Source organism: Chiloscyllium punctatum, chromosome 19 (genome assembly GCF_047496795.1).
Source record: "Chiloscyllium punctatum isolate Juve2018m chromosome 19, sChiPun1.3, whole genome shotgun sequence".
In the NCBI taxonomy this organism is placed as follows: Eukaryota; Metazoa; Chordata; class Chondrichthyes; order Orectolobiformes; family Hemiscylliidae; genus Chiloscyllium; species Chiloscyllium punctatum.
In genome coordinates, this window is record NC_092757.1 from 70,209,664 (window position 1) to 70,233,569 (window position 23,906).

The following is a 23,906-nucleotide window of genomic DNA, read 5'->3' on the forward strand; positions in this document are numbered from 1 at the left end:
TTCCTTTCCAAATATATGTACATCCTGTCCCTCAGGATTCCCTCCAACAACTTGCCTACCACCAACGTCAGGCTCACTGGCTTGTCCTTACCACCCTTCTTAAACAGTGGCACCACGTTTGCTAATCTCCAGTCTTCCTGCACCTCTCCTGTTACTAGCGATGATAGAAATATCTCAGTAAGAGGCCCAGCAATCACTTTCCTAGCTTCCCACAGGGTTCTAGGGTACACCTGATCAGGTCCTGGGGAGTTATTCACTTTTATGCGTTTCAAGACATCGATCACTTCCTCCTCTGTAATATGGACATTTTGCAAGGTGTCACCATCTATTTCCCTACAGTCTATATCTTCCATGTCATTTTCCACAGTAAATACTAATGCAAAATACTCCTTTAGTATCTCCTGCAGCTCTGGACAAAGACCACCTTGCTGATCTTTGAGGTGCCCTATTCTCTCCCTAGTTACCTTTTTGTCCTTAATGTATTTGTAAAAACCCTTTTGGATTCTCCTTAGTTCTATTTGCCAAAGCTATCTCATGTCCCCTTTTTTGCCCTCCTGATTTCTCTCTCAAGTATACTCCTACTGCCTTTATACTCTTCTAAGGATTTAATCGATCTATCCTGTCTATACCTGACATATGCTTCATTCTTTTTCTTAACCAAACCCTCAATTTCTTTAGTCATCCAGCATTCTCTATACCTACCAGCCTTTCCTTTCCCCCTGACAGGAATATACTTTCTCTGGACTCTCGTTATCTCATTTCTGAAGGCTTCCCATTTTCTAGCCGTCCTTTTACCTGTGAACATCGACGCCCAATAAGCTTTTGAAAGTTTTTGCCTAATATTGGCAAAATTGGGCTTCCTCCAATTTAGAACTTCAACTTTTAGATCTGGTCTATCTTTTCCATCACTATTTTAAAACTAATAGAATTATGGTCGCTGGCCCCAAAGTGCTCCCCAACTGACACCTCAGTCACCTGCCCTCCTTATTTCCCAAGAGTAGGTCACGTTTTGCACCTTCTCTAGTACATCCACATACAGAATCAGAACATTTTCTTATACAAGCTTAACAAATTCCTGTCCATTTAAATCCTTAACACTAAGATTGGGACTGCCTGTGTTGGAAAGTTAAAATCTCCTGCCATAACCACCCTGTTATTCTTACAGATAACTGAGATCTCCTTACAAATTTGTTTCTCAATTTCCCTTTGACTACTAGGTCTATAATACAATCCCATTCTTATTTCCCAGTTCTACCCAAATAACTTCCTTGGATGTATTTCCGGGAATATCTTCTTTCAGTACAGCTGTAAAGCTATCCCTTATCAAAAATGCCACTCCCCCACCTCTCTCGCCTCCCTTTCTGCCCTTCCAGTAGCATTTATATCCTGGAACATTAAGCTGCCAGTCCTGTCCATTCCCAGAGCAATGTTTCTGTAACTGCTATGATATCCCAATTCCATGTTCCTAGCCATGCCTGGAATTCATCTGCCTTCCCTGTTAGGCCCCTTGCATTGAAATAAATGCAGTTTAATTTATCAGTTCTACCTTGTTTTTTGCTTTGTCCCTGCCTGCCTGACAGTTTGACTTGCCTTTGTTCTCAACTGTACCTGTCTCAGATTGAAATCTTTCCTCACTATCTCCCAAGGTCCCCCCCCACCCCCACACATTACTAGGTTAAATCCTCCTGAATAGCTCTAGCAAATCTCCCTGCCAGTATATTCATCCCTTTCCAATTTTGGTGCAATCTGTCCTTCTTGTACAGGTCACTTCTGCCCCAAAAGAGATTCCAATGATCCAAAAATGTGAATCCTTCTCCCTTACACCAGCTCCTCAGCCATGCATTCATCTGCTCTATGCTCCTATTCCTGCCAAACTAGCTCGTAGCACCGGGAGTAATCCAGATATTGCTACTCTCAAGGACCTCCTTTTTAAATTCATGCCTAACTCTGTAATCTCCCTTCAGAATCTCAACCTTTTCCCTTCCTATGTCATTGGGGGCAATGACTTCCTGCTGGCCCCTCTCCCCTTTGAGAACATTCTGCACCCTCTCTCAGATGTCCTTGATCCTTGCACCAGGGAAGCAACACACCATTCTGACTTTTCGCTGCTGGCCACAGAAATGTCTGTCTGTGCCTCGGACTAGAGAGTCCCCTTACACAATCAATTGCTTGGAACCCGATGTACCCCTCGTTGCATTAGAGCCAGTCTCAATACCAAAAACTTGGCTGTTCGTGCTACATTCCCCTGAGAATCCATCACCCCCTACATTTTCCAAAACATTATACTTGTTCAAAACGGGGATAGCCAATAAAGACTCCTGTACCACCTGCCTACCTCTCTTAACTTTCCTGGAGTTAACTCATCTATGTAACTGTATCTGAGATCCCACCCCCCCCAATAACTGCCATCCATCACATCCCCTTGCTCTTGTAGGTTCCTCATTGCCTCCATCTGCCTCTCCAATCAATCCATTCGATCTGATAGGATTCGCTATCAACGGCATTTGTTGCAGATATAATTCTCTAACCCATAAATGCTCCCTAAACTCCCACATCCGACAAGAAGAGCATATCACTCTACTAAGGGCCATTTTTTGCTTCTTTCAATCTACAGACCCAGAAAATAGCGTTGTCTTATTCCTCTACAAAACACTGCTGCTGGTGAAATTAATACCTATAGCTTATATTTTAAGTTTAATCGAGAGCCATAGCTCAATAAAACATATTGAGAAGAAAGAACTTGCTCTACTCGCTAGTACAAACTTATTTTAAGGCCGCGCTTAAAATCCACTTAGCTGCTTCTGTGCTGTGTCCGCTCCCAGGCAGGTTCCTCCAAGATCAGTTGTGAAGTTCACTATATTTTAATTTTCCCAGACACACTCCGATGTCCAGCGATACATTAATTCAACAGCAAAGGCAGTAATTGCTAACTCTGTCAGTTAGCAATGTGGGTCGCTCTCTCGCTCGCTCTCCTCCACTGACCTCACCATGTGCTTCCTTTGTCTGTTCATCTCCCTTTTAAATGTGATTGTTTTGACTTTTGTTTTCCCCTGCAAAGTACCAAAGCAATGCAACATCATATAAAACAGTCATTGCTGCTCCTTGAGTTCAAGGAAATCACCTCCAACACCTAAGATATCTCAAAAAAAGTAGCAGCTGTTAAGCCAGAAATGTTTCCCATCCTCCATCTTGGATTACCCAGAATCGCTGGGAGCTTGAGTTAACAAAAAATGATTCTACTTGAATTCATGTTATTGTCTTCAACTTCAACATATCTGTTTCTGAGAAAGGTATTATTGTAGTTTTTTTTTTCAGTCTCGTGCCATGTCTCGGTTAGCAGCTGCACATAGAGGAGCTGTTCGTGCGTTGCAAATGTTTGTTAGTCAACTTTCTGGACAATCAGAACAGCAGATTCCTACTTACTATAAGGAACTGGGTCAGTTAATTCGACAACTTTCTCTTTGCTCTGCCAAAATGGAAAGTGACATGGATGCTTCTATACCAGAAACCATTATTAACATCCTTCAGCAAGTTGAGGTCAGTCTTAATAAAAATTTTAGAAACATTAAGATGCAATATTACAACTTTAAATAAAATTGAATTTGAGTTTCTATGTAACATGGGTGCCTTTTTAATGGTATTTATGAGCACACAAACACCCAAAATAGATATCAATTCATTACTATTTTTCTCTCCTACCTAATGGCTCCTTTCATTCACTGTAAAAGAGTTTAATTTACTGCTGCAACATGAAGAGTATTAAACCTTAGTTCATCAAATTATTATGTATTTTTCTGATCTCTAAACTTGTTTCATTGGCCTGATTTTATGAAAACCCATCTTCTGCTTTCGGCAATTGTAAAGCTTCACTGAAAACTTAAGTGCACTGACAATATCAGGCAGTTCACTAAGTTCTCTACCTGGAAAACTCCTGCCAGTATGCACAGTAATGTTTTGAATTTTTGGGAGAAAGAGGTATTTATGAGAAGATATTGTGTGCAATCAACCATTTGGGCAATTTGATTCTTGCTGATTGGACACTAAAGCCGCTAAACATATCCTTTTTTGTTATCTGACTGTTCCCTAGCTGTAACTCTGATTTACAAATGCTTCAAGCAGAGAAGCTGTGACTGAACCCAAATGGCATGATTGCTAATCAGTGACTTGCATGTACACTGTAATGGGGAGGCTTTGTAAGTTGTAAGACTTAGACACAATACATTTGACTGATCTATTTTGCTTTTCGCTGATTATGAAGGGTAGATAGTATTAATATTAATATGTGTGGTAGGGACAGTTTTTGTCAAGTTTTTCTCACTTGGGAAATGTGACATTTTTGGGTATAATAAACAAAGAACAGATAATTAAAATTCAAAAATGTTATGAATCGTGATAAAACATTAAAGTCAATAAGTAGAAACATTTTGAACATCCATAAGTTAGATTAGATTTCCCCACAATGTGGAAGCAGGCCCTTCAGCCCAACAAGTCCACACCAACCCTCCGAAGAGTAACCCACGCAGACCCATTTCCCTCTAATTAATGCACCTAACACTATGGGCAATTTAGCATGGCTAATTCACCTGACCTGCACATCTTAGAACTGTGGGAGGAAATCAGAGCACCCGGAGGAAACCCACGCAGTCATGGGGAGAATGTGCAAACTCCACACACAATCACTCGAGGCTGGAATCGAACTTGGGTCCCTGGCGATGTGAGGCATCAGTGCTAACTGCTGTGCCACCCCAAGTTGCTTCATGGATTGTTAGGACATTTACTTACTCTCCAGTTCCTCTTAGAATAATTTGCACAACTCCAGTTTGGAGAGGTGTTGTGCTTCCTATATTATCAGACAAGATTAAAATAAGGAATCATTGTGACTTATTAAGAATCTAATAGGGTCTGTTCATGGAGAATGAAGTTTACATATATGTAAGCTGGTCACTTTAACTAGGGATGGACTATGTTTTGGGAAGCCTCAAGTGTAAAAGAAGAGGGCAAAAGTTGCACAAATGAACATTAGGTCTTACTTGACCTCAAAGATGTTTATTTGTGAATTTATCAGGACCTGGATTCACTGCTTGGGCGCCAACTTCCTCAAAGGAAATCGAATCAATTACTGCAGAGAGCCCGTAGTGTATCGCCCCCGAACAGAAAAGGACCTCCAGGTAGACACAGAAGCCGTTCTGCTGAAAGATTACAAAAACCATCCATTACAAAGCACAATGTTTCATTTGCACAGAAACAATTGCCTCCTCTTAAGACAGTGCAGATTGGTAAGTCAGTTCTTTTCTTGAAACAAAAATCTCTTCTAAATCTGATGAGAGAAGAGAAATAACTTAAAGTGGGTGTTTGTGCTGTGACCAATTGCTCATCACATAAGTTAATAAATTATCTCTACTAAGATAATATTTGTTAGTGAAATGTAAGTGAAAACTTCTACTTAGTGTGAGAAGTATATTATTCTACTTCTGCCTTTATAGCTGATAATTATAGCAAGTCCTTTCTTGATCAAAATTAGACACCACTCGAGGTGTGGACAAGAGCATTATCCAATGTAATCATGATTCCCTTTAACCTTTTAAGCTAGCTTGTCGTAGTTCAATAATCTGCAGACTTTTTTTTTGCTCTGCATTAGTTGGACATAATGAAGGTCATGTTTACTGAGACTTTGGGTTTCTTTCAACAAATTCTTTGGCTATTTTAGTAAGATTCATGATATCTGCCTGTTCCTGTTTTTCTTCCTGTCTGTAGTGTATTGGATTTGCAAACATTAATTTTCATTTGCCTTTGATCTGTAAAATTCTGCAATATCTAAGTTAATTGTGAGAACTTGTTCATGTAGATAGTTTGTTTTAAAAAGTTATGGGGATTCTTTTTCTGAATGTAACTGATTGAAGCTTGTACATGAAAAATGATATAAAATTCTTCTTTGTGTTGAATTTGGTTCAGAAATAATAATAATGTATTTTATTGATATATGAAAAAAATAGTTTGAGTACACTAGCATTAATGATTTGAACTGAATTATCAAAGAAAAGTAAATTTTTTATTGATTAGCGTGGTTTTTTAATGTTCTTTTTAAAATACATTTTCTGCTCAGATGAAAGTTTCCATGTTGCTGAATCTCCCAGACCTCAGCTATGTGATAGAGAGTCTTTGCCTATCCAGGAGGAGCAGCAACAGCAGGAAGAAGGTCCTCCAACTCCTGACAGGAGTACTGTGCTGAGGGCTGGATTAGATGCCTTACAACGTGTTGGAGCCTTGAAAAAATCTGCTATGGAAAGAAAGGCAACAAAGAAAGGAGTGCTACTGCCTACCAGGTCATATGTAAGTTGTGTTCAATGATGATATATTGTAAGTGACTACTGGGGCTAGAATAGCAGTGATTTCAAGAGGGAGTTTAGACAAGATGTAGCGAAGGCTGGATAAAATGTGTTGCTTGGTGTTTAAATAGAGACTAGGTTGATCAGCAAGCTTTGTGACTGCTATGCCATTACATTGTCAGTTTGGGACGATGTCTGATTGCCAACGCTTGTCTGCCTGCAAAACAACCTTTCAAAGATGGTTTGGGTCAAAGGATGCTGATATTGATTAATTGTCAAATTGTTCCAGGAATAGCAAATGGAAAGATGGAGTTAGAATTGGATGTGCAGGATGCAATGGGAGATTGGATACATAGTTATTAAGGCAAGTTTGGTAAGCTATGGTGAGAAATCTCACTAGGCCTCACAGTGGAAAAACTCTTCAAGAAACACAATACAACTTACACTTAGCCAAACAAAAAAAACCATGAGCCCAAGGTTTCAAATTGATAACCTTGTTTGATTTAGCTAACATTTAGTAATTCTGAATTACATTAAAGTCGCATATTATATTGACTTGTAAGTATATCATCATTCCTGAACAACAATGTGAGTATTTCTATAAGAGTTGGTTCGAGAAGACAGCTGATCACCACCACCTCCAGGATAATTAGAGACTGGCAATAAACATTAGCTGAGCCATGTTCTGTAAAATAATTTTCAAAAATTCAAGTATATAACTTTGAGAAATTAGAGAATGAATTAGTGGGATTACTGGTGGAAATTTCACTAATTTCCAGTGGAATTCCGAACCCTAACCTTCTGCTTTGACACTAATTTCTAAAAAAAAAATTGTTTGACACATTCATTAATGTAACTCCTTTTTCGTTTTGAAGGCTTTTGGAGATGGGATAGATATGTTCAAGTTAACTTAAGACATTACTTAAATTTGCTTTTTGTTTCACTGCCCTGTTACACATCCTGTTTGGTTTAGGTAGGGTAGAGTAAAGTAGCTTTATTTGTTGCTTCTACCATATACAGCTGATACAATAAAAGCAAGACCGTGTTCCTCCAGCACCAAAGTGCTATATGAACACACAGATTACACGAGAGTACAATCATACTCAGGGCAGCATAAAGTGCATAGAAAAGTGCAAAACATGCAAGACAGCATAGTAATTCCTGACAAGACAAGACACTAGGCACAGTGGTGGGCAAATTACTATGTAACAATGAATGACCATTCAGATCTGAATAGCTTCAAGTCAGCACAAAATTTACAATGTACAAATGAATCCAATGGAATTGACTCCTGGAAGATAATCTCTCATGGTTTTGACTTTGCTGTCACTTAACTGTAGTCAATGTGGGGGAAAAAGTTCCAAATCTTCATTTTTAAAATTCATAATGTTTGCAAATAACCAGCAGTTATCATTAGAACTTTAATCTAATATTTGGATGCAAGTGAGCAGACGTATGTGCAATTCTGACTAAATGTAAATACAGAGACAGCAGTACAACTCCGCACTGTCAGCTTTAAACTTTTATGAGCAGAGATTGGTTTCAAACCTGTACGTGCAACATACATGCAGTATTATCTAGGTCTTTTGAGATTATATAATGAATAATTGCCAGGTATATTGCTGGCTCTTGAACATCTGGCTTTATGTTGCTGTTTTAGGATTGTCCATGCTACTTTATTGAATCTCTTGATTATGTTGAAAGCTGAAGTAATTTAGTCAAATGCCATTTATGTTTATTTTCCTTTCAATTTATGGAATTAATTTTCACAGCCAAGAGGACAGAATAATCTTGAAATGCAAGCCTGCTTTCAGAAATCCACAGTAAGCTCAGAACTAAAGAGGTATCAGGGACCACCTAAAGAAAGCAGACCTCCGTGGATTCCAGGATATCCCACTTGTCCTCTTGGACCTTCTAAACGGCAAGTAATCTGTGCAACAGCGTACAAAAACCCAAGCATACTATCATGTTTTAACAAATGTGCATATATCCTCCATTTGAACATTAAGTTATTTTGTTTACTGTGTTAATTACAAAAATTAAATCTTTTCGTTATTTAAAAGAAAACTATTCTCATCTTAAAGCAGTATTTTATAAGTATAAAATTGTTTTTATTGTGGTTGCAGCAGTGAGATATGAATTTTGCTTATGCTACTAATGTTGGATTACATAAATTATGCTTTAAAATGTTAATGCATCCGGTGAATAAACATTTTTCTGGTTACTTAGAATTCTGTGGAAGAAACAGAAAACAAAATTGGAGAGCCAGAAATCTAAACCAGCAGACAAAAGTCAAATTTACTTGTTCAAGGAAATGGAACAAGAAAGGCAAGAAGCTGCTAACACTGAAGCAATCAGGTAGCCATTGCTGGTTCGTAGGATAATTACAAATGAGGAAAGCCATTTGGCCCATTTTCATTTATTTAAGGAAACTTGAATCCCTTTCAATTGTAATGTTCTGTTCTTTATCAAATAGTTCCAGAGATTTTGCTTCTAACACTTCATGATTTTCTACATATAGCTCACTATGCCAAGAGTAGACATCAATACTGAAATTATCTTTTGCTAGTGTGAAATGTGTTCTGCTCCTGCAGTTTAATCTAAATTAATAAACTGGATTATATACTGAAACCCAGAAACAAAGAAGATAGAGGCAGGAGTGGGCCTTTCAGCTCATCGTATCTGCTCCACCATTCAGTGTGATCATGGCTAATCCGCTATTTCAGTGCCACACTGTCTGACTCTCTCCATGAATATTGCCATTTTCATCTCAAACTATTTTTTCATTAGGCATATGCAGTGGCTTGGTCTTGTCATGATCCCAGCTGATGTTACAACTAAACTTGTCCAATCCCATGATTTGGAGATGCCGGTGTTGGACTGGGGTGTACAAAGTTAAAAATCACACAACACCAGGTTATAGTCCAACAGGTTTAATTGGAAGCACACTCGCTTTCGGAGCGACGCTCCTTCATCAGGTCGTAGTGGAGGGCTCAATCCTAACACACAGAATTTATAGCAAAAATTTGCAGTGTGATGTAACTGAAATTATACATTGAAAAATTGATTGTCTGTTAAGCCTTTCATCTGTTAGAATACAGTGATAGTTTCGCTTCTTCAATGTGTAAATCACAAAACGTTTTTAAAAAGTTGCGTTCTCGGGTTAGCTGTTAACAATGGTGATAGCTAGACAATATGTTGAAGGTGTTGGCCCCCTGTGTTCTCTGTCTATGCCATGATGTTTAGAATGATTCTTATCTAAAAAGTGAGATAACAGAGTTTTACATGAATGCATGCAGTTTTTGAGCAAAGTACAATGTAACTCTGCAAGTACAAATTCACTCCCCAAAATATGTGTGCATGTGGGTCTTTGTCTGTCGGTGTGTGTGTCTGTCTGGGTTGGGGGTTGTGAGTGTGAGAAAGTGTATGTGTGTGTGTAGTGAGTGCAGAATGTCGTGTGTGTGTGTGAAGTGCAATGGTGGTCACCTGTAATGTGACATGAACCCAAGATCCCGGTTGAGGCCCTCCCTATGAGTACCGAACTTAGCGATCAGCCTCTGCTCGGCCACTTGTCTTTACTGTCTGTCCTGAAGTCCACCCTGGAGGATGGTCACCCGAAGGTCCGAGGCTGAATGTCCTGGACCACTGAAGTGTTCCCCAACTGGGAGGGAACCCTCCTGTCTGTTGATTGTTGTGCGGTGCCCATTCATCTGTTGTCGTAGCCTTTGCTCGATTTTCCCCAATGTGCCATGCCTCCGGGCATCCTTGCCTGCAGCGTATAAGATAGACAACGTTGGCTGAGTCGCATGAGTACCTGTCATGTACAAGGTGGGAGGTGTCCCCACACGTAATGGTGGTATCTATGTCCACACTCTGACACAGGGTTGTCACGGTAGGCGCTGCAAGACGTGTCCGATCCCAGACTGATATCTGGCTTGATGTTTTGTTTCTTTGGTTTTATCAAGGTGATTTATTATTGATATGCGAGTATGAAATGCTGCAAATTTGCTTTTAACAATAAAATAGAAGTTGGCATTTATGGCTAAACCAATAGAGTATAAAACTAGGGAAGTGTTGTTGCAACTGTACAAGACGTTAGTAAGACTGCACCTAGGGTATTGCATACAATTTTGGCCCCTTTATTTGAAGGGAAAGATAGCTGGATGGGATGCAGTTCAGAGGACATTTAGTAGATTGATCTCAGCGATGAGGGTTTGACTTATGAAGAGAGATTGAACAGTTTAGCTATATAGACTCTGGAGTTTAGAGGAATGTGAGGTGATCTAATTGAGGTATATAAGATGCTAAATGGAATTGACAAAGTAAATGTGGAAATGATGTTTCCTCCTATGGGGCAATCTAGAACGTAGGTCATAGTTTTATCAGATTTAAAACAGAGATGAGAAATTACTTTACTCAAAGGGTTATGAATCTGTGGAATTTAGTACAATAGACTGCAGTGGATGCTGGTACATTGGGTAAATTTAAGATGATCAACAAATTTTTAACTATTCATGGGTCAAAGGGTTATGATGAGTGGGCAGGAAAGTGGAGTTATGGCTGAGATGAGATCAGCCATGATTGTATCAGCTGGTGGAATGGCTAGAAGGGCTGAATTGCCCACTCTTGCTCCTAATTCTTGTGTTCTTATGAAAGTTACTGTGCAAAAGAAGTGAAAACTAATTTTAAAAAACCAAACTATTTACACATAACATAGTTTTGAAGATTTTGAAATGTAGTAAAATACACTCTCATTAGTCCTAACAGCGCATCTTTGCCGTTCTTACACGGAGAAAATTCCCTTTACATCATCTCCCTGTCTTGAGAATCTGATAACGTCTTCCTTGAGTCTTATGTAACTGAGCTTACATTTCTCAATTTTAAAGAGCTCTTTCATGGTTTTAACCAAACACTTCTGGACAGGAATCTAAAGACTAAAGGATGACCTATTTCTTAACAGTTGTAAACTGTATGTATCCTTTCTTCAGGAATTACTGTTTAAACATCCAACTTCAGCCAAGACTTGTGCAAAAGTAAAATCAAAAGGGCTTTCTTCAAGAAGGGAAAAACTTGATTCTAGAATCCTCTACCAGGAGCAATTATTTCTCTGTTCACTTATAAAACTCCCCCAATGAAAAGAGAACCCCATTGCTATCTGGAAAGTCTCTGTCTTATGCTCTCTCCCTCTGTCCGCACTCTCTCATGCACCACAGCTTCCACATTTTCTGTGGGAGAGAATTACACTTACCATTGCTTGAGTGTAGACATTTTTTTGCCATCTCTGAACAGACCTGCATCGGGTCCTGAGACTGTTCCCTTTTTCTGTAACTCCCATCCAGGAGAAACATCGTCCTGTATCCTGTCAGGATTTTTTTTTCATTTTAAATCCCCTGTCATGCTTATGGGTCCAGGGAGTACAAGCCCAGTCAAACTAATCTCTCCTCATATGACAACCCAGGAATTAGTCTGGTAATCTTCACTTTGCTTCCTTCATGGCAAGTGTGTCTTTTCTTGCATAAGGGGACAAAACTGCTCACAGTATTCCAGTATAACTGCTCACCAAACCCTAGTACAGCTACATCAAGCTTCCTTGATCTTTTACTCAAATCCTCTTGTAATGTTGGCCAGCTAACCAACCAATTGCATCACCAACTGCTTGCTCCACTTGTCTGCTTGCTTCACTGACCACTGTACGAGGACAAACAGGTGCTTTCGTACATCAACGTTTCCAAATCGATCACCATTTATTTAATACTGTGCCAATCAGTTTTTTCTATTGAAGTGGACAACTGCAAGTGGAAACACAAATTAAAGATTTGTTTAGAAAATTATTATGCATTTGGACCAGTGTAGTTGAGGAGTGCAGGACAAGAACGTGGAATAGGATCACTCAATGGGCTGGATTTGGTTTTTTCTCATTAATTGGTTTCAATCAAATTGTTGGAAATATCTCTGCTGTTAGTGAAATATTTCTTTGAAATTAGTTTGAGGGGTCTCAAAATAGATCACACTGTTCATCAGTCCACAGGACAGAACTATCCTAAATTTGACAGTGTGCGGATTGCTAGTATGGGAAACAATAATGCTAGTGCCTTTCTTTAAGCTGAAAGCATAGTTGGCACTTATATTTCTTCTTAATCATGTGCCACTGTCCATGGAGTGCTTAGTGTTATTTCTTTTTACAGCACTGTTATTCTCAAGGTTGAAGTTTATTACTGTTTTCTTTTGTAAGAAATAGATTAATAGGACAGAAACTGAAACACTGCAGTTCTTTTATTAATTTCCTTTCCAATTCCATGTTTTTCTATCCATAACTTTCTATGTTATCTTCTGGAATGCAATGCAATAATCTGTGTTTACAAAGTCAACAAGTAATGGTATCTCGGTAAAAACAATGACTGCAGATGCTGGAAACCAAATTCTGGATTAGTGGTGCTGGAAGAGCACCACTGGCAGAGTAATGGTATCTGTTGTACTTCTAACTGGTATGAATTGTCAAAAAATGTGTCAAATAGCAGAAACCTTTTACTGCTGTGTGATTTGTTCTGTGGAAGACACAAGTACCATTTTATTACAAGAATGTAGGTTGGAGAGCGCATTCAATTTTGTTTTCTTGGAGAGGAAAATACTCCTAAATGCTGTTTTGATGTGAGGCAAATTTAATGCTACCTATTTTTGAAAACTGATTTTAGGTTGGCTTGGCTTGATTCTGAGACTGCCCGCAGGCTGAGGGAGCTCAATAAACTCTGCATACAAGAAATAGACAGAATAAAGAAATTAAGGTACAATTTCTGTAACTTCTCATTTTTATGTAGATCTTAATCATTACGCAAAGTATGAGGAACTAGTTTGAGAAGGGAAATGGTGAATTTCATTTGGGTGTTGGGTGCTTCCCAGTTATTTATAATTTTGAAGGGAATAAGTTGGATCATTAAGCTACAGAAAAGTTGCAGCACATAAAGAGGCCATTCAGTTCATCATGATTGCCAGCTGAGAAAACTATTGTCCATTCCAATTCTGCTTTACAGCACCTGGTCTGTAGTATTGCAGGTTATTGCTTTTCTGGTGCAAATTCAGATTCCTTTTAAATTAGTTGAGGATTAAAACATCATAAGCGATACTTATATGGATGATTTTAGAATATTATTTAGTATTTTTTCTTCAGAGCTGAAGCTGACTCTCCCAACAAATGGATTGCAAAAGCAGAAGGAGAAATTCGTGAGAAACTTCAGCCCTTGCTGGACAAAGCACAGGTATCAGATAACTAATACTTCTAAGTGATGCAGTTCTTACTCACTTTGCCGTTGGAACAATTAGACTTTTTTTTATTGTGTATAATGTGAATTTACAATCCTCTCATTATCTTCTGTCAAAACGCTATTGTAAATATTGGATCTAGCACTTGATTTCTGCTGATAATATTGCAGAAACCTAAACAGTTGTGCTGACAGCATTCTCCCAATGTTACATGTGGGGTTTCTGATCAAAGTGGGCAAAAAATTGGCAAATGGAATACAATATGGAGAAATGTGAAGTGTTCATTTTGGAAAGGTCCACTTTTATTTGTCATTACATAAATGATTTGGATGAGAATTTAGGAGACATGTTTATTAGGATTGCGGATAACACCAAAATTTGTGGTACAGTGAACAATGAGGAAGATTTTGATCAATTGGGTCAGTGGGCTGAGGAGTGGCAGTTGAAGTTTAATTTTGATAAAACATACTTATACAATTAATGGGAGAGCCCTGGCTGGTGCTGTAGAACAGAGACCCCGGGAGACTATACAGAGCATAGAGACCATAATTCTTTGAAATTTGCATCACATGTAGACAGGGTTATGAAGGTATTTAGCACATTTGTCTTACTTGCTCGATCTTTATTTGCTGTAACTCAGTATAGGAGTTGGGAAGTCATGTTGAGGTTGTACAGTATGTTGGTGAGGCCACTTTTGGAGTACTGTGTCCAGTTCTTTTACCCTGTCATAGGAAAGATATTAAATCAGAGAGTATTCAGAAAAGACTTACCAGGATGTTGCCAGGAATGGAGGGTTTGAGTTGCTGGAACTTTTTTCCCTGGAGCATAGGAAGTTTATAAAATCATAAGGGGCATAGATATGGTGAATAGCAAAGGAGTTTTCCAACAATGGGTGAATTCAAAACTAGGCATATTTTTAAGGTAAGAGGAGAAAGATTTAGATTGGTTTGGGATATCTGGTCGCCATGGACGAGTTGGACCGACGGTCTGTTTCTATGCTGTACATCTCTATGACTATGACTGTATGAGGGGCAACTGTTTTTAAACAATTGTTCATATATGGAATAAACTGTCAGAGGAAGTGGTGGATGTCAGTACAGTTACATTTAAAAGATATTTGAATATGTACATGAATAGGAAAGATTTGGAGGGATATGGGCCAAACGCAGGCAAGTGGGACTAGTTTAATTTGGGAAAATGATTGGCTTGGACTCGAGGTCTGTTGCCAAACTGTATGACTCTGACTTAAATGAAGAAAAACTGCCAAAAGCTGCAACATAAAGGGACTTGGGTTACTTGTACGTGAAACCAGAAAGTTAGCAGAAAGATGCAGCAGGTAATTGGGTAGGCGAATGGAATGTTGGCTCTTTTTTTCCAAGGTGGTTGGAGTACAGGAGTAGAGGAGTCTTACTTCAAATGTATAAGGTGCTGATGAGATCACATTTTGAGTACTGTGAGCTATTTAAGTAAACATAATTTACTGGAAGATATTCAGACAAGGTTCACTAGAATAATCCCTGGTATGGATGGATTGCCTTACAAGCAAAGGTTAAACAGGGTGGGGTTCTACTCATTGGAATTTTGAAGAATGAGGGGTGATCTCATTTTAGGCATATAGGATTCTTTAGGGGCTTGACAGGATAAATGTTAAGAGGATGTTTCCCCTCATGGGAGAATCTAGGACCAGAGGGCATAGTAGTAAAATACAGGAACACAAATTTAAGATTGAGATGAAGAATCTTTTTCTCTCAAAGGGTTGAGTGTCTTTGAAACTCGCCACAGAGCTGTGGAGGCAAAGTCCTTGTATATATTAACACTGAGATCGATAAATATGAGAGGAATCTATGATTATGGAGAAAGGGCAGGAAAGTGAGCATGAGTGATCCAGCCATGGTCCTATTGAATGGTGGACCATGCTGGAAGGGCCAAATGGCCTACCCCTGTTCCTATTTCTTATGGTCTAGGTAACTGTTCATAATTTTTAAAAATCTCTCATTAATTAAAACCTGAGGAATGAGACTCCATACTAGTGATGGCCAATTGTCAGTGCTGGAGAGGTTGGTTGACTGTTACACTCATTTCGAGAAAGTGAGGACGACAGATGCTGGAGATCAGAGTCAAAACGTGTGGTGCTGGAAAAGCACAGCAGGTCAGGCAGCATACAAGGAGCAGGAGAATCGAAATTTTGGGCGTAAGCCCTTCATCAGACGTTTGTCCATTCCCATTTATGTATCTTTTAAATAACAAGATTAGTTTATATCTACCATGCAAATACAGTAATGTGAATGGCATCATTGCAATCCTATAAGGAAGGAACCAGAGATACTGTTTTCATAATGTATTGATAGAGAGCTGCATCCTGGGAATTTGTCAGTTTGACCTATCATCTGTTTGCTGGAAATTTGTACACCAAGTATTAGTGAGTACTGGTAGTTTCACAGTTACTTTGGCAGAAAAATATGGGGACATAGTTACTTTTTGAACATCAAAATTAAAGGCCATGAAAGTTTTTAAAAATTCATTTGTGGGACTTGGGTGTCGCTGGCTGGCCAGCGTTGATAGCCCATCCCTAGTTGCCCTTGAGAAGGTGGTGGTGAACTGCCTTCTTGAATCACTGCTGTTCACTTGCTGTGGGTTGATCCACAATGCCGGTAGGGATGGAATTCCAGGATTTTGACCCAATGACTGTGAAGGAACAGCGATATATTTCAAAGTCAGAGTGGTGAGTGGCTTGGAGGGGAACTTGCAGGTGGTGGTGTTCCTAAATACCTGCTGCCCTTGTCCTTTTAGGTGGAAGTGGTTGTGGGTTTGGAAAGTGACGAATTTTGCTGGAAATGTGAACAATAGTAATGCATTAATAACTTGTGAAATTACTAAAGTTTAAATGCAATACTAAATATAGTGGCATAAGATAACCCATTTACAGTGTTGCAGCATAACTCAGAGATATGGCTGTCTACTGATTTCTTTAATTAAGTTGCTCATTTCTCCACCTCAGTCAGTAGGGATTTCAAATGCCATTTCTTGGGTCAAATCTACTTAGATTTCAAAATTTTGCTGCAGACAATCTGTCATTAGTAGAATTTATGGCTGTCACGTGTTTGTCAGCCTGGGAGGACTGATAAAGCAATGTGCAGTGCTAACATGAAAATACGAGTGACTGTATTTTAAAAGGTTATAAAGTGCTAGTCTTTGAATTAACCTGCAGATATGTCATAGTGCTATAGAAATGTGGGTTCTTTATTTTCAATAGGTTATAAGTGATTCTTGGGAAAACAGAACTCGAAGTAAAGACTGTTCACTGCAACATCAACTATCATTACATGTTGCTGAAAAGGTAAACAGCTTTATAAAAAAATTAATGGCACTTCACATCCAAGTTGATAATGTAAAATTAAACTTGTTACACTGCTGGATAAGCCTGTCATTTTGTTACGTTCTTGGACGAGACCTATTACTTTTTATTTAAAGAAATTTGAAATCCCAACTGTGTAGTGCAAGAATGAAGCATCATGATTCCACAGATTAGAACTTTTTTTAACCATAGAGTCAAACAAAACCGACACTAAATACTATTTTTAGGTAATCTCCTATAACCTGAAAGGGAAAATCAATATAACTTCATGAGTAGCACTCAATTATAAACTGAATTTCATATTATTTTGCAGATGTAACTAAAATGGAGCCTATAAATTGGCCACATGGCTTAAATGTTGCCAAAATTCTTTTGAAACTCTGACTTCCTCATGGAACTGAATTATTCTTCTTGGCTTGGTTATGGGTGCTGCCATAATAGGATCAGGCTAGCTCCAAGTTCTGTGGGCATGATCTTCACCCAGAATGGCACCCATGTGCAGAACCTCTTCTCGCTTGTGTGGACAGTGTCGATCCAGCAATGTTACCTTTCAGTAACACAGGCCGCTGCAACCACTGTGCCTTTGTTTATTCCCAACTTTTACACCTAGCCCCTCATCTTCACCTTGCCTTTTATGTGCAAGTGGATTCAACTTTCACAGAGCTCTGATTGCACTGCCTCCCTTTTTTTTTATAGTTTTAAGTAAAAAAGTGTTTGGTTTCGAATCTCAGTTTCAGTCTTCGTTTTTCTTAGCAGGTGGGAGAGTGAGTTTTTTTTTCTATTTCCATTTTCCATTAGAATGTGACTTGGAGAACACAAGTTTTGATACCAGATTCCATCACAAACTGGGCAAATATGTAACTTGGGTATCTGCCTTAGAAAAGTAAAACTTGTGTTGTCAATTTTTTATTTGTTAATGAATGTACAGTTATTTAATTTCAATATTTTTAAAAAGTGTTTTCAAGTTTGAGAATGTCAAAACTCTAAATGTAGGAATTCTTGATATGTTGTATTTTCTATATCTGTCTTTATCATTGCCAACTCTTCCTATGCATTTGTGCATGCATGTTTCAAATTTTTGTCGACAATTCATTATATTCAATCTTATGATGTAATATTTAGGCCTTGTAAATATCGAGGCAGGCAATGACTAATCTGTGACCTTGATTTGCAATCCCTTGTAAGATACTTGAGCACATACTATAACTAACATAAACTAATTGGCTTATAGTTCTTTGATTCTGCCTTTTTAAAAATAATTGAAATCACATTGAAATTCTTAAAATACAAAGGATAAGTCCACGATTTCAAAGGCCTGTTAAAAAAATATAGACCAGGGACTCCCAAAAATCCTAATATTCTTTAAGGAAATGGGTTGAATATCTCACTCGCTGATTGACACAAAAGTAATGGCATTGTTTTGTGAAAATATTCAGCTTGAACCTAATTCAGCACAAATTGTGGTGCTTTGACAGAATATTTGTGCTGTAGAATTTCAAACGTAAAAGATAATTACTTTCATTTTTAGCATACATCTTCCCTATAAAAGCATAACCGTCCTAACTATCTAGTTGTTGAGAATATATTACAAATGCAGTTGCATGTTAATTATAAAAATCTGTTCTTACAGGCTGCAGCTAGTGCGGACCTCCTTAGTGAAAAGCTATTGGATGAGCTGCTAGAAGACACAGCACATGAGTTATTGAATTTGGAACTAAATGCAAAAACTCATTCAGAAGCTCTGATGATGCAAGAAGGCACTACATTAGAGAACATGTTACAAAGAATCGAGGAAATGGAAGTAAGTATATATGATTTTGCACTCACTGCAAAATCACTGCTGCTAACTTCAAAGAAAACTGCCCACAAAGATCTATTTCTGTGGTGTAAGTTTTACTTTCCTCCTTGATGTCGTTTCACCACGGATTGCGGTGCTTAACATTAAATTTATTTTGTAAACCAAAGCAAATCATAGTAATATATTGATTGGAAGGTAACAAGTTATATTGAATCATCCATTGTAGTATTGAATCTGTTTAAATGCTCATTGCTAAAGGAAAAATGCATTAATTATACTGTTTTCAAATAGAAAATTTAGTCCTTTAAATAAAATTTCACCATTTGAATTTACCATGAGAGACTTCTAATAGTTTTACAAATTACTTTTTAGTATTTGAGTTCTATAAAAGTAACAGTATGACTGAATTTATGCTTTCTTTAACTATTTGATTTCAATATTTTGTCAGAGATACCAAGAGGCAGTTTGCAGAAGAATTTGCCAGATTGAATATGCTGACCCAGACTTCTGGGCTGAGGAAGTAAAGCAAGGTAATTTACCATGAAGCTCTGAATCTTATGTATTCTAAAATAGCTTGGACTTTCGAACATTGTTCTGACCTTTATTTGTTAACTTGGTCTGTTTCTTTAAGGACATTGTCTGTGGAGAAGTGGCATCATAGGAAACTATAGTTAATTGTAGTCATTTTTAAATTCTAAATCTGCTTCAAATATCTGCTTCATGATCAGAATGACCATGGTGAGATGATTTAGCATTTGAGTGTTCTTCAAATGGAATATTTATTTGGCTGTTCCGTAGCATTGATTGGAAAGGGAAGAGGTTAAAAAGAAGAAAAGATTGCACACGAAGAATATTTGAAAAGTTGTTTGTAAGCGATCTCTTCTGACACAGTGAAGTAACTTTTATTTTTGTCTTATCTCTGGAGAAGTCGTATTCCTTATCAACCAAACATTTGATTTCCTCCCCTGACAAATCCATTTTTACAAAAGTTACTGTCGTATTGATATAATCTGGGGTGGAGCTATGGATTGATGTACATTTTCAGATACTTAAAAGCATCATGATAATGGAGGTTGTCACTGACCCAGTGACAACCTGATTCTGGTGGTTGTCACTGACCCAGAAACTGTCCAGCCACACAAATAACAAGGTGGAGAGAGGTATTTATGCTGCTGGGCTCTTTGGTATTTTTGTCACGCAATTACAGGGGAACCTTGATTATCTGAACGTGATGGGCGGACACTATTTCATTCAGATAATAAATTATTCAGTTAATCGATTAAATGCCTTTCCTCTGGGGCTCGGAGTTTTTAAAGTTTGCTCCCAGTTCAGGAGACTGTAGCAGCACACAGCGTGTGAGGCCAACCCCCAACAGCGTCCCAAATCCGTGCAACACTGCCCCGTCCCAACCCCTTACAACATCGTCCCCTGCTCCCAACACCACCCCCAACCCTGTGCAATACTGCCCACCTGCACCCAACCCCATGCTACATGGCCACTGCCCCCAACCCTGTGCAACACTGCCACCGCCCCCCCCCCCCCAACCTTGTACACACCGCCCCCTCTTTCAGGGCAGCTGGACCAGACACCAACAACAAGACTGCTGCAGTTGCCTTTATGAAATAAGTCTCCAAATAGCACACACTCACAGACACAGCCACACACAGAACTTTCTAGTGCAACTTTATGACAGATTCCACCTCTGCCCTGTACAGGACGATGTTGGTGAGATTATCTGGGGAAAGGGGGTTTAGGGTACACCCCTCTGTAGAACTCCAGGGAAAGTGTGGGAGGAGAGAGAGGGAGGGCGGGCGGGCAGTCAGTCATTTGGAGACGGTGCCTGTTTAATCACTAAACAAAAGACACGATCACTATTGGAAACACGTCTTTGATGTAATCTTTCCATCGGGACCTTGAGATCGTCTTCAGATAATCTGATTTTCGGATAATTGGTATTCAGATAATCGAGGTTCCCCTGTATGTGGCACAAAATGCTTGCCACCACTAGGATCTTCTGATGTTTGTGCTGCTGGTGCCATATTAAAGGTGAGCTACACATCACTTCAGACATTGCAAGCCAGGAGCTGTCATTCACACTGTCAACCAACATCTAAAATGTGGATGATCAGGTTATTATGCTGTCTTGGTGTTCAAATTGACTGTTGCATTTAAAACAGTGACTATCTTGTATTTATGGTCCAATATTTTGACCTCTCTAATCAACAGAACCTCTATCCTATCTAAGTCGTCTTAACATTTAAAGAGACTTATTAAGTTACATTACAGCTTTCCCTTCTTTATAGGAAGAGCTTCAGCCTCTTCAACCCTTACTGATGAGTGTTACCATTTAGTTCTGTTATCACTTTGTAGACCTTTTTGTGTTTGTTCCGCTGCTAAACTATAATTGGAATCCAGAGCTCTGTACTCTGGATTTTAAATGAGAAACTGTGATGTAATATAGTGAAATTCTAATCTGTGGTAACTATTGAATTTAAATGGAAATATTACGAGACAATAACTCTTTCATCAGAATGATTTATTCAAATAAATTGCCAATAATATTGTAATATAGTTTATTTTTAAGGTATCATGGTTTGTCAGTTCTCCCGTCTATAGGAAATAACTATCACTAACAACATTATGCGGATTTGGAGATACTGGTGTTGGACTGGGGTATACAAAGTTAAAAATCATACAACACCAGGTTATAGTCCAACAGGTTTAATTGGAAGCACTAGTTTTCAGAGCGACGCTCCTGATAAAGGAGCGGTGCTCTGAAAGGTAGTACTTCCAATTAAACCTGTTGGACTATAACCTGGTGTTATGTGATTTTTAACATTATGCGGAGTTTTAGAGACTGTGCAAAAGGCATCCATGCTTATGAAGTGCAGAAATGAAACCTGTTCAGCTTTTGAATGTTTTGGGGGAAAGAAAAACTTACTTGTATATGATGTACATTCAACTGATATTTCTGTTCTCACAGAAAGAGAGTTTGTTTTAATTGACACAAAGCCACATACTCCGCAACCAATCAGGATCACCAGAACAATTGAACAAAGTGAGCCAACATTGGACAGAATAACTCAGAAGTCTTTGGAAGCTGAGTAAGTTGTAAATGTACTTCATTTTGGTAATATATTTGTAATGCCTTCTATCCCTTGCTCTCTGTGTTCCCATGCTAGTTTCTAAAACATTACAGATGTAGTTGCTGTTGTAACTGCTATTGAAATGACATTAAAAACAGGTACTTGAATATTGTTCCCAGACATCTAGTTGGAATTATCAGTGGATTGATCCTATCAATAAACCATTACAACTATCTGTGCATGGTATTGAGAAAATATTCACGTGTCATTTCTACTGCATCCAAAGGATGCACCTTTACATAACCTTTTATTTTATTTGAAACCTTGTGAATACTTGAAATAATTTAGAAATAATTACAATGCTAAATAGATGCACGAAGTTGAAGCTTTTCATCTTGCATTCATTAGGATTGAAACACAAGAAAAACAACTTGAAAAGGAAACAATTTATACAGCATGAGGAGAGGGTGCTGAAACAAAAGCAAGACACTGCAGTGCTAGAAATTTAAATTAAAAACAGGAAGTGTTGGTGAATCTCAGCAGGCTAGGCAGTATCCCTGGAGAGAGAAACAGAATTAAAGTTTTAAATCCAATATAATACTTTGGAAGAAACATTCTCCAGCACTTTGTTTTTGTTTGAGAAAAGGATGCTAATTGATTGGACTATGATTGGCATGGATAGGTAGCAAGAACGATTAATTGTTCCATTAACTGATTAAATTCAAACTTCGCAGACATTGCAAGCTGCATCTTTCTAGTAAACACATAGCAGGCTGCTGGCATTGAGCTAGAGAAACATTTAGCTAACCACGCAAATGTGTGACATGTTATGTGAATATCAATGCCAGTATAATGCCTAGGCATACAGGAGTTATGTCCCAACAACTGTGTCAAACAACCTATTCCTTTGTCCACAGTGGTAGCAAGCAAGCCTGTGCTTGTACAACTCTGAAAGCAGTGTTCAACATTAGATATAATGCAGCTATGAAATGATCCTTAATGTGATTTGTGCTAAGAGTTAAACCAGAAACTAATTTAAGATCATCAGTCAGGCTGAGTGTGATCATTTGCACATGCTAGAAAATACATTTATTCACATACTGGGTCCTGTTCTTCATAGGTATAAAGAATTAGTCTGCACCTTGCAGCTTTTTCACTAAAGAAAGGGCTGTGGGCACAATCAAACCATGCTGTATTTACATGACAATACCCTGACAGATCAGAGTGGACTTGTCTGGTTTGAATTAAATCAGTTTAATTTAGAAACCAGAAAAAATATACAGAACTTTATTCTTCCACCGTTTAAAAAAACATTGAGCATCAATTTTAACCACAATGAGCAGATTTATCTCTATGTAGTGATATAATTTTGTTGCTCCTTTTAGATATATCACTTGTCATGCCCACTCTGAAAGGCCCCTGACATCTTGCTCTAGAGAAGTCTTGGAAGGACCATGCATAATGGTGGCCCAGTGGTTGGCAAGAGGCAGCTCAGTGGTTACCATTGCTGCCTCACAATGCCAGGGACCCAGGTTTGATTCCAGACTCAGGTGACTGTCTGTGTGGAGGTTACACATTCTCCCCGTGTCTGCATGGATTTCCTGAGTGCTCTGGTTTCCATCCACAGTCCAAAGATGTGCAGGTTAGGTGAATGGCCAAGTGTTCAGGGGTGTGTAGGTTAGGTGCATTAGTCAGAGGAAATACAGGGTAATAGGGTAGGGGAATTGGTCTGGGGAGGTTACTCTTTGGAATGACTGTGTTGACCTGTTAGGCCAAAAATCCTAGGCAAAGTGAGGACTGCAGATGCTGGAAACCAGAGTTTAGATCAGGAGTGGTGCTGAAAAAGCACAGCAGTTCAGGCAGCATCCGAGGAGCAGGAAAATCGACGTTTCGGGCAAAAGCCCTTTATCAGGAAGGGCTTTTGCCCGAAACGTTGATTTTCCTGCTCCTCGGATGCTGCCTGACCTGCTGTGCTTTTCCAGGTCAAATATCCTATTTCCTCACTGTAGGGATTCTGTGATTTCTATTCTGAGATAATGAGCAACCTTATTACTTATTCCAGTATGCTAGTCTCCATAATCATC

The 23,906-nt window shown here is 38.7% G+C and overlaps 1 protein-coding gene across 3 annotated transcripts in view; it reads left to right on the top strand.

Moving 5' to 3' along the window:
• The window catches only part of kiaa0753 (KIAA0753 ortholog), a 45,692-nt gene that overhangs the window by 11,980 nt on the left and 9,806 nt on the right, over positions 1-23,906 (top strand). Inside the window, exons 6-16 of one of the 3 annotated variants that reach the window (XM_072589634.1) lie at positions 3,316-3,537; positions 5,066-5,276; positions 6,104-6,330; positions 8,099-8,247; positions 8,556-8,684; positions 13,019-13,108; positions 13,492-13,579; positions 16,837-16,920; positions 18,569-18,739; positions 19,185-19,266; positions 21,720-21,840. In XM_072589634.1, the coding sequence (XP_072445735.1) occupies positions 3,316-3,537; positions 5,066-5,276; positions 6,104-6,330; positions 8,099-8,247; positions 8,556-8,684; positions 13,019-13,108; positions 13,492-13,579; positions 16,837-16,920; positions 18,569-18,739; positions 19,185-19,266; positions 21,720-21,840 (1,574 nt within the window). The remainder of the gene's footprint in view (positions 1-3,315; positions 3,538-5,065; positions 5,277-6,103; positions 6,331-8,098; positions 8,248-8,555; positions 8,685-13,018; positions 13,109-13,491; positions 13,580-16,836; positions 16,921-18,568; positions 18,740-19,184; positions 19,267-21,719; positions 21,841-23,906) is intronic. The other 2 variants (XM_072589636.1, XM_072589637.1) reach the window with 2 other exon arrangements.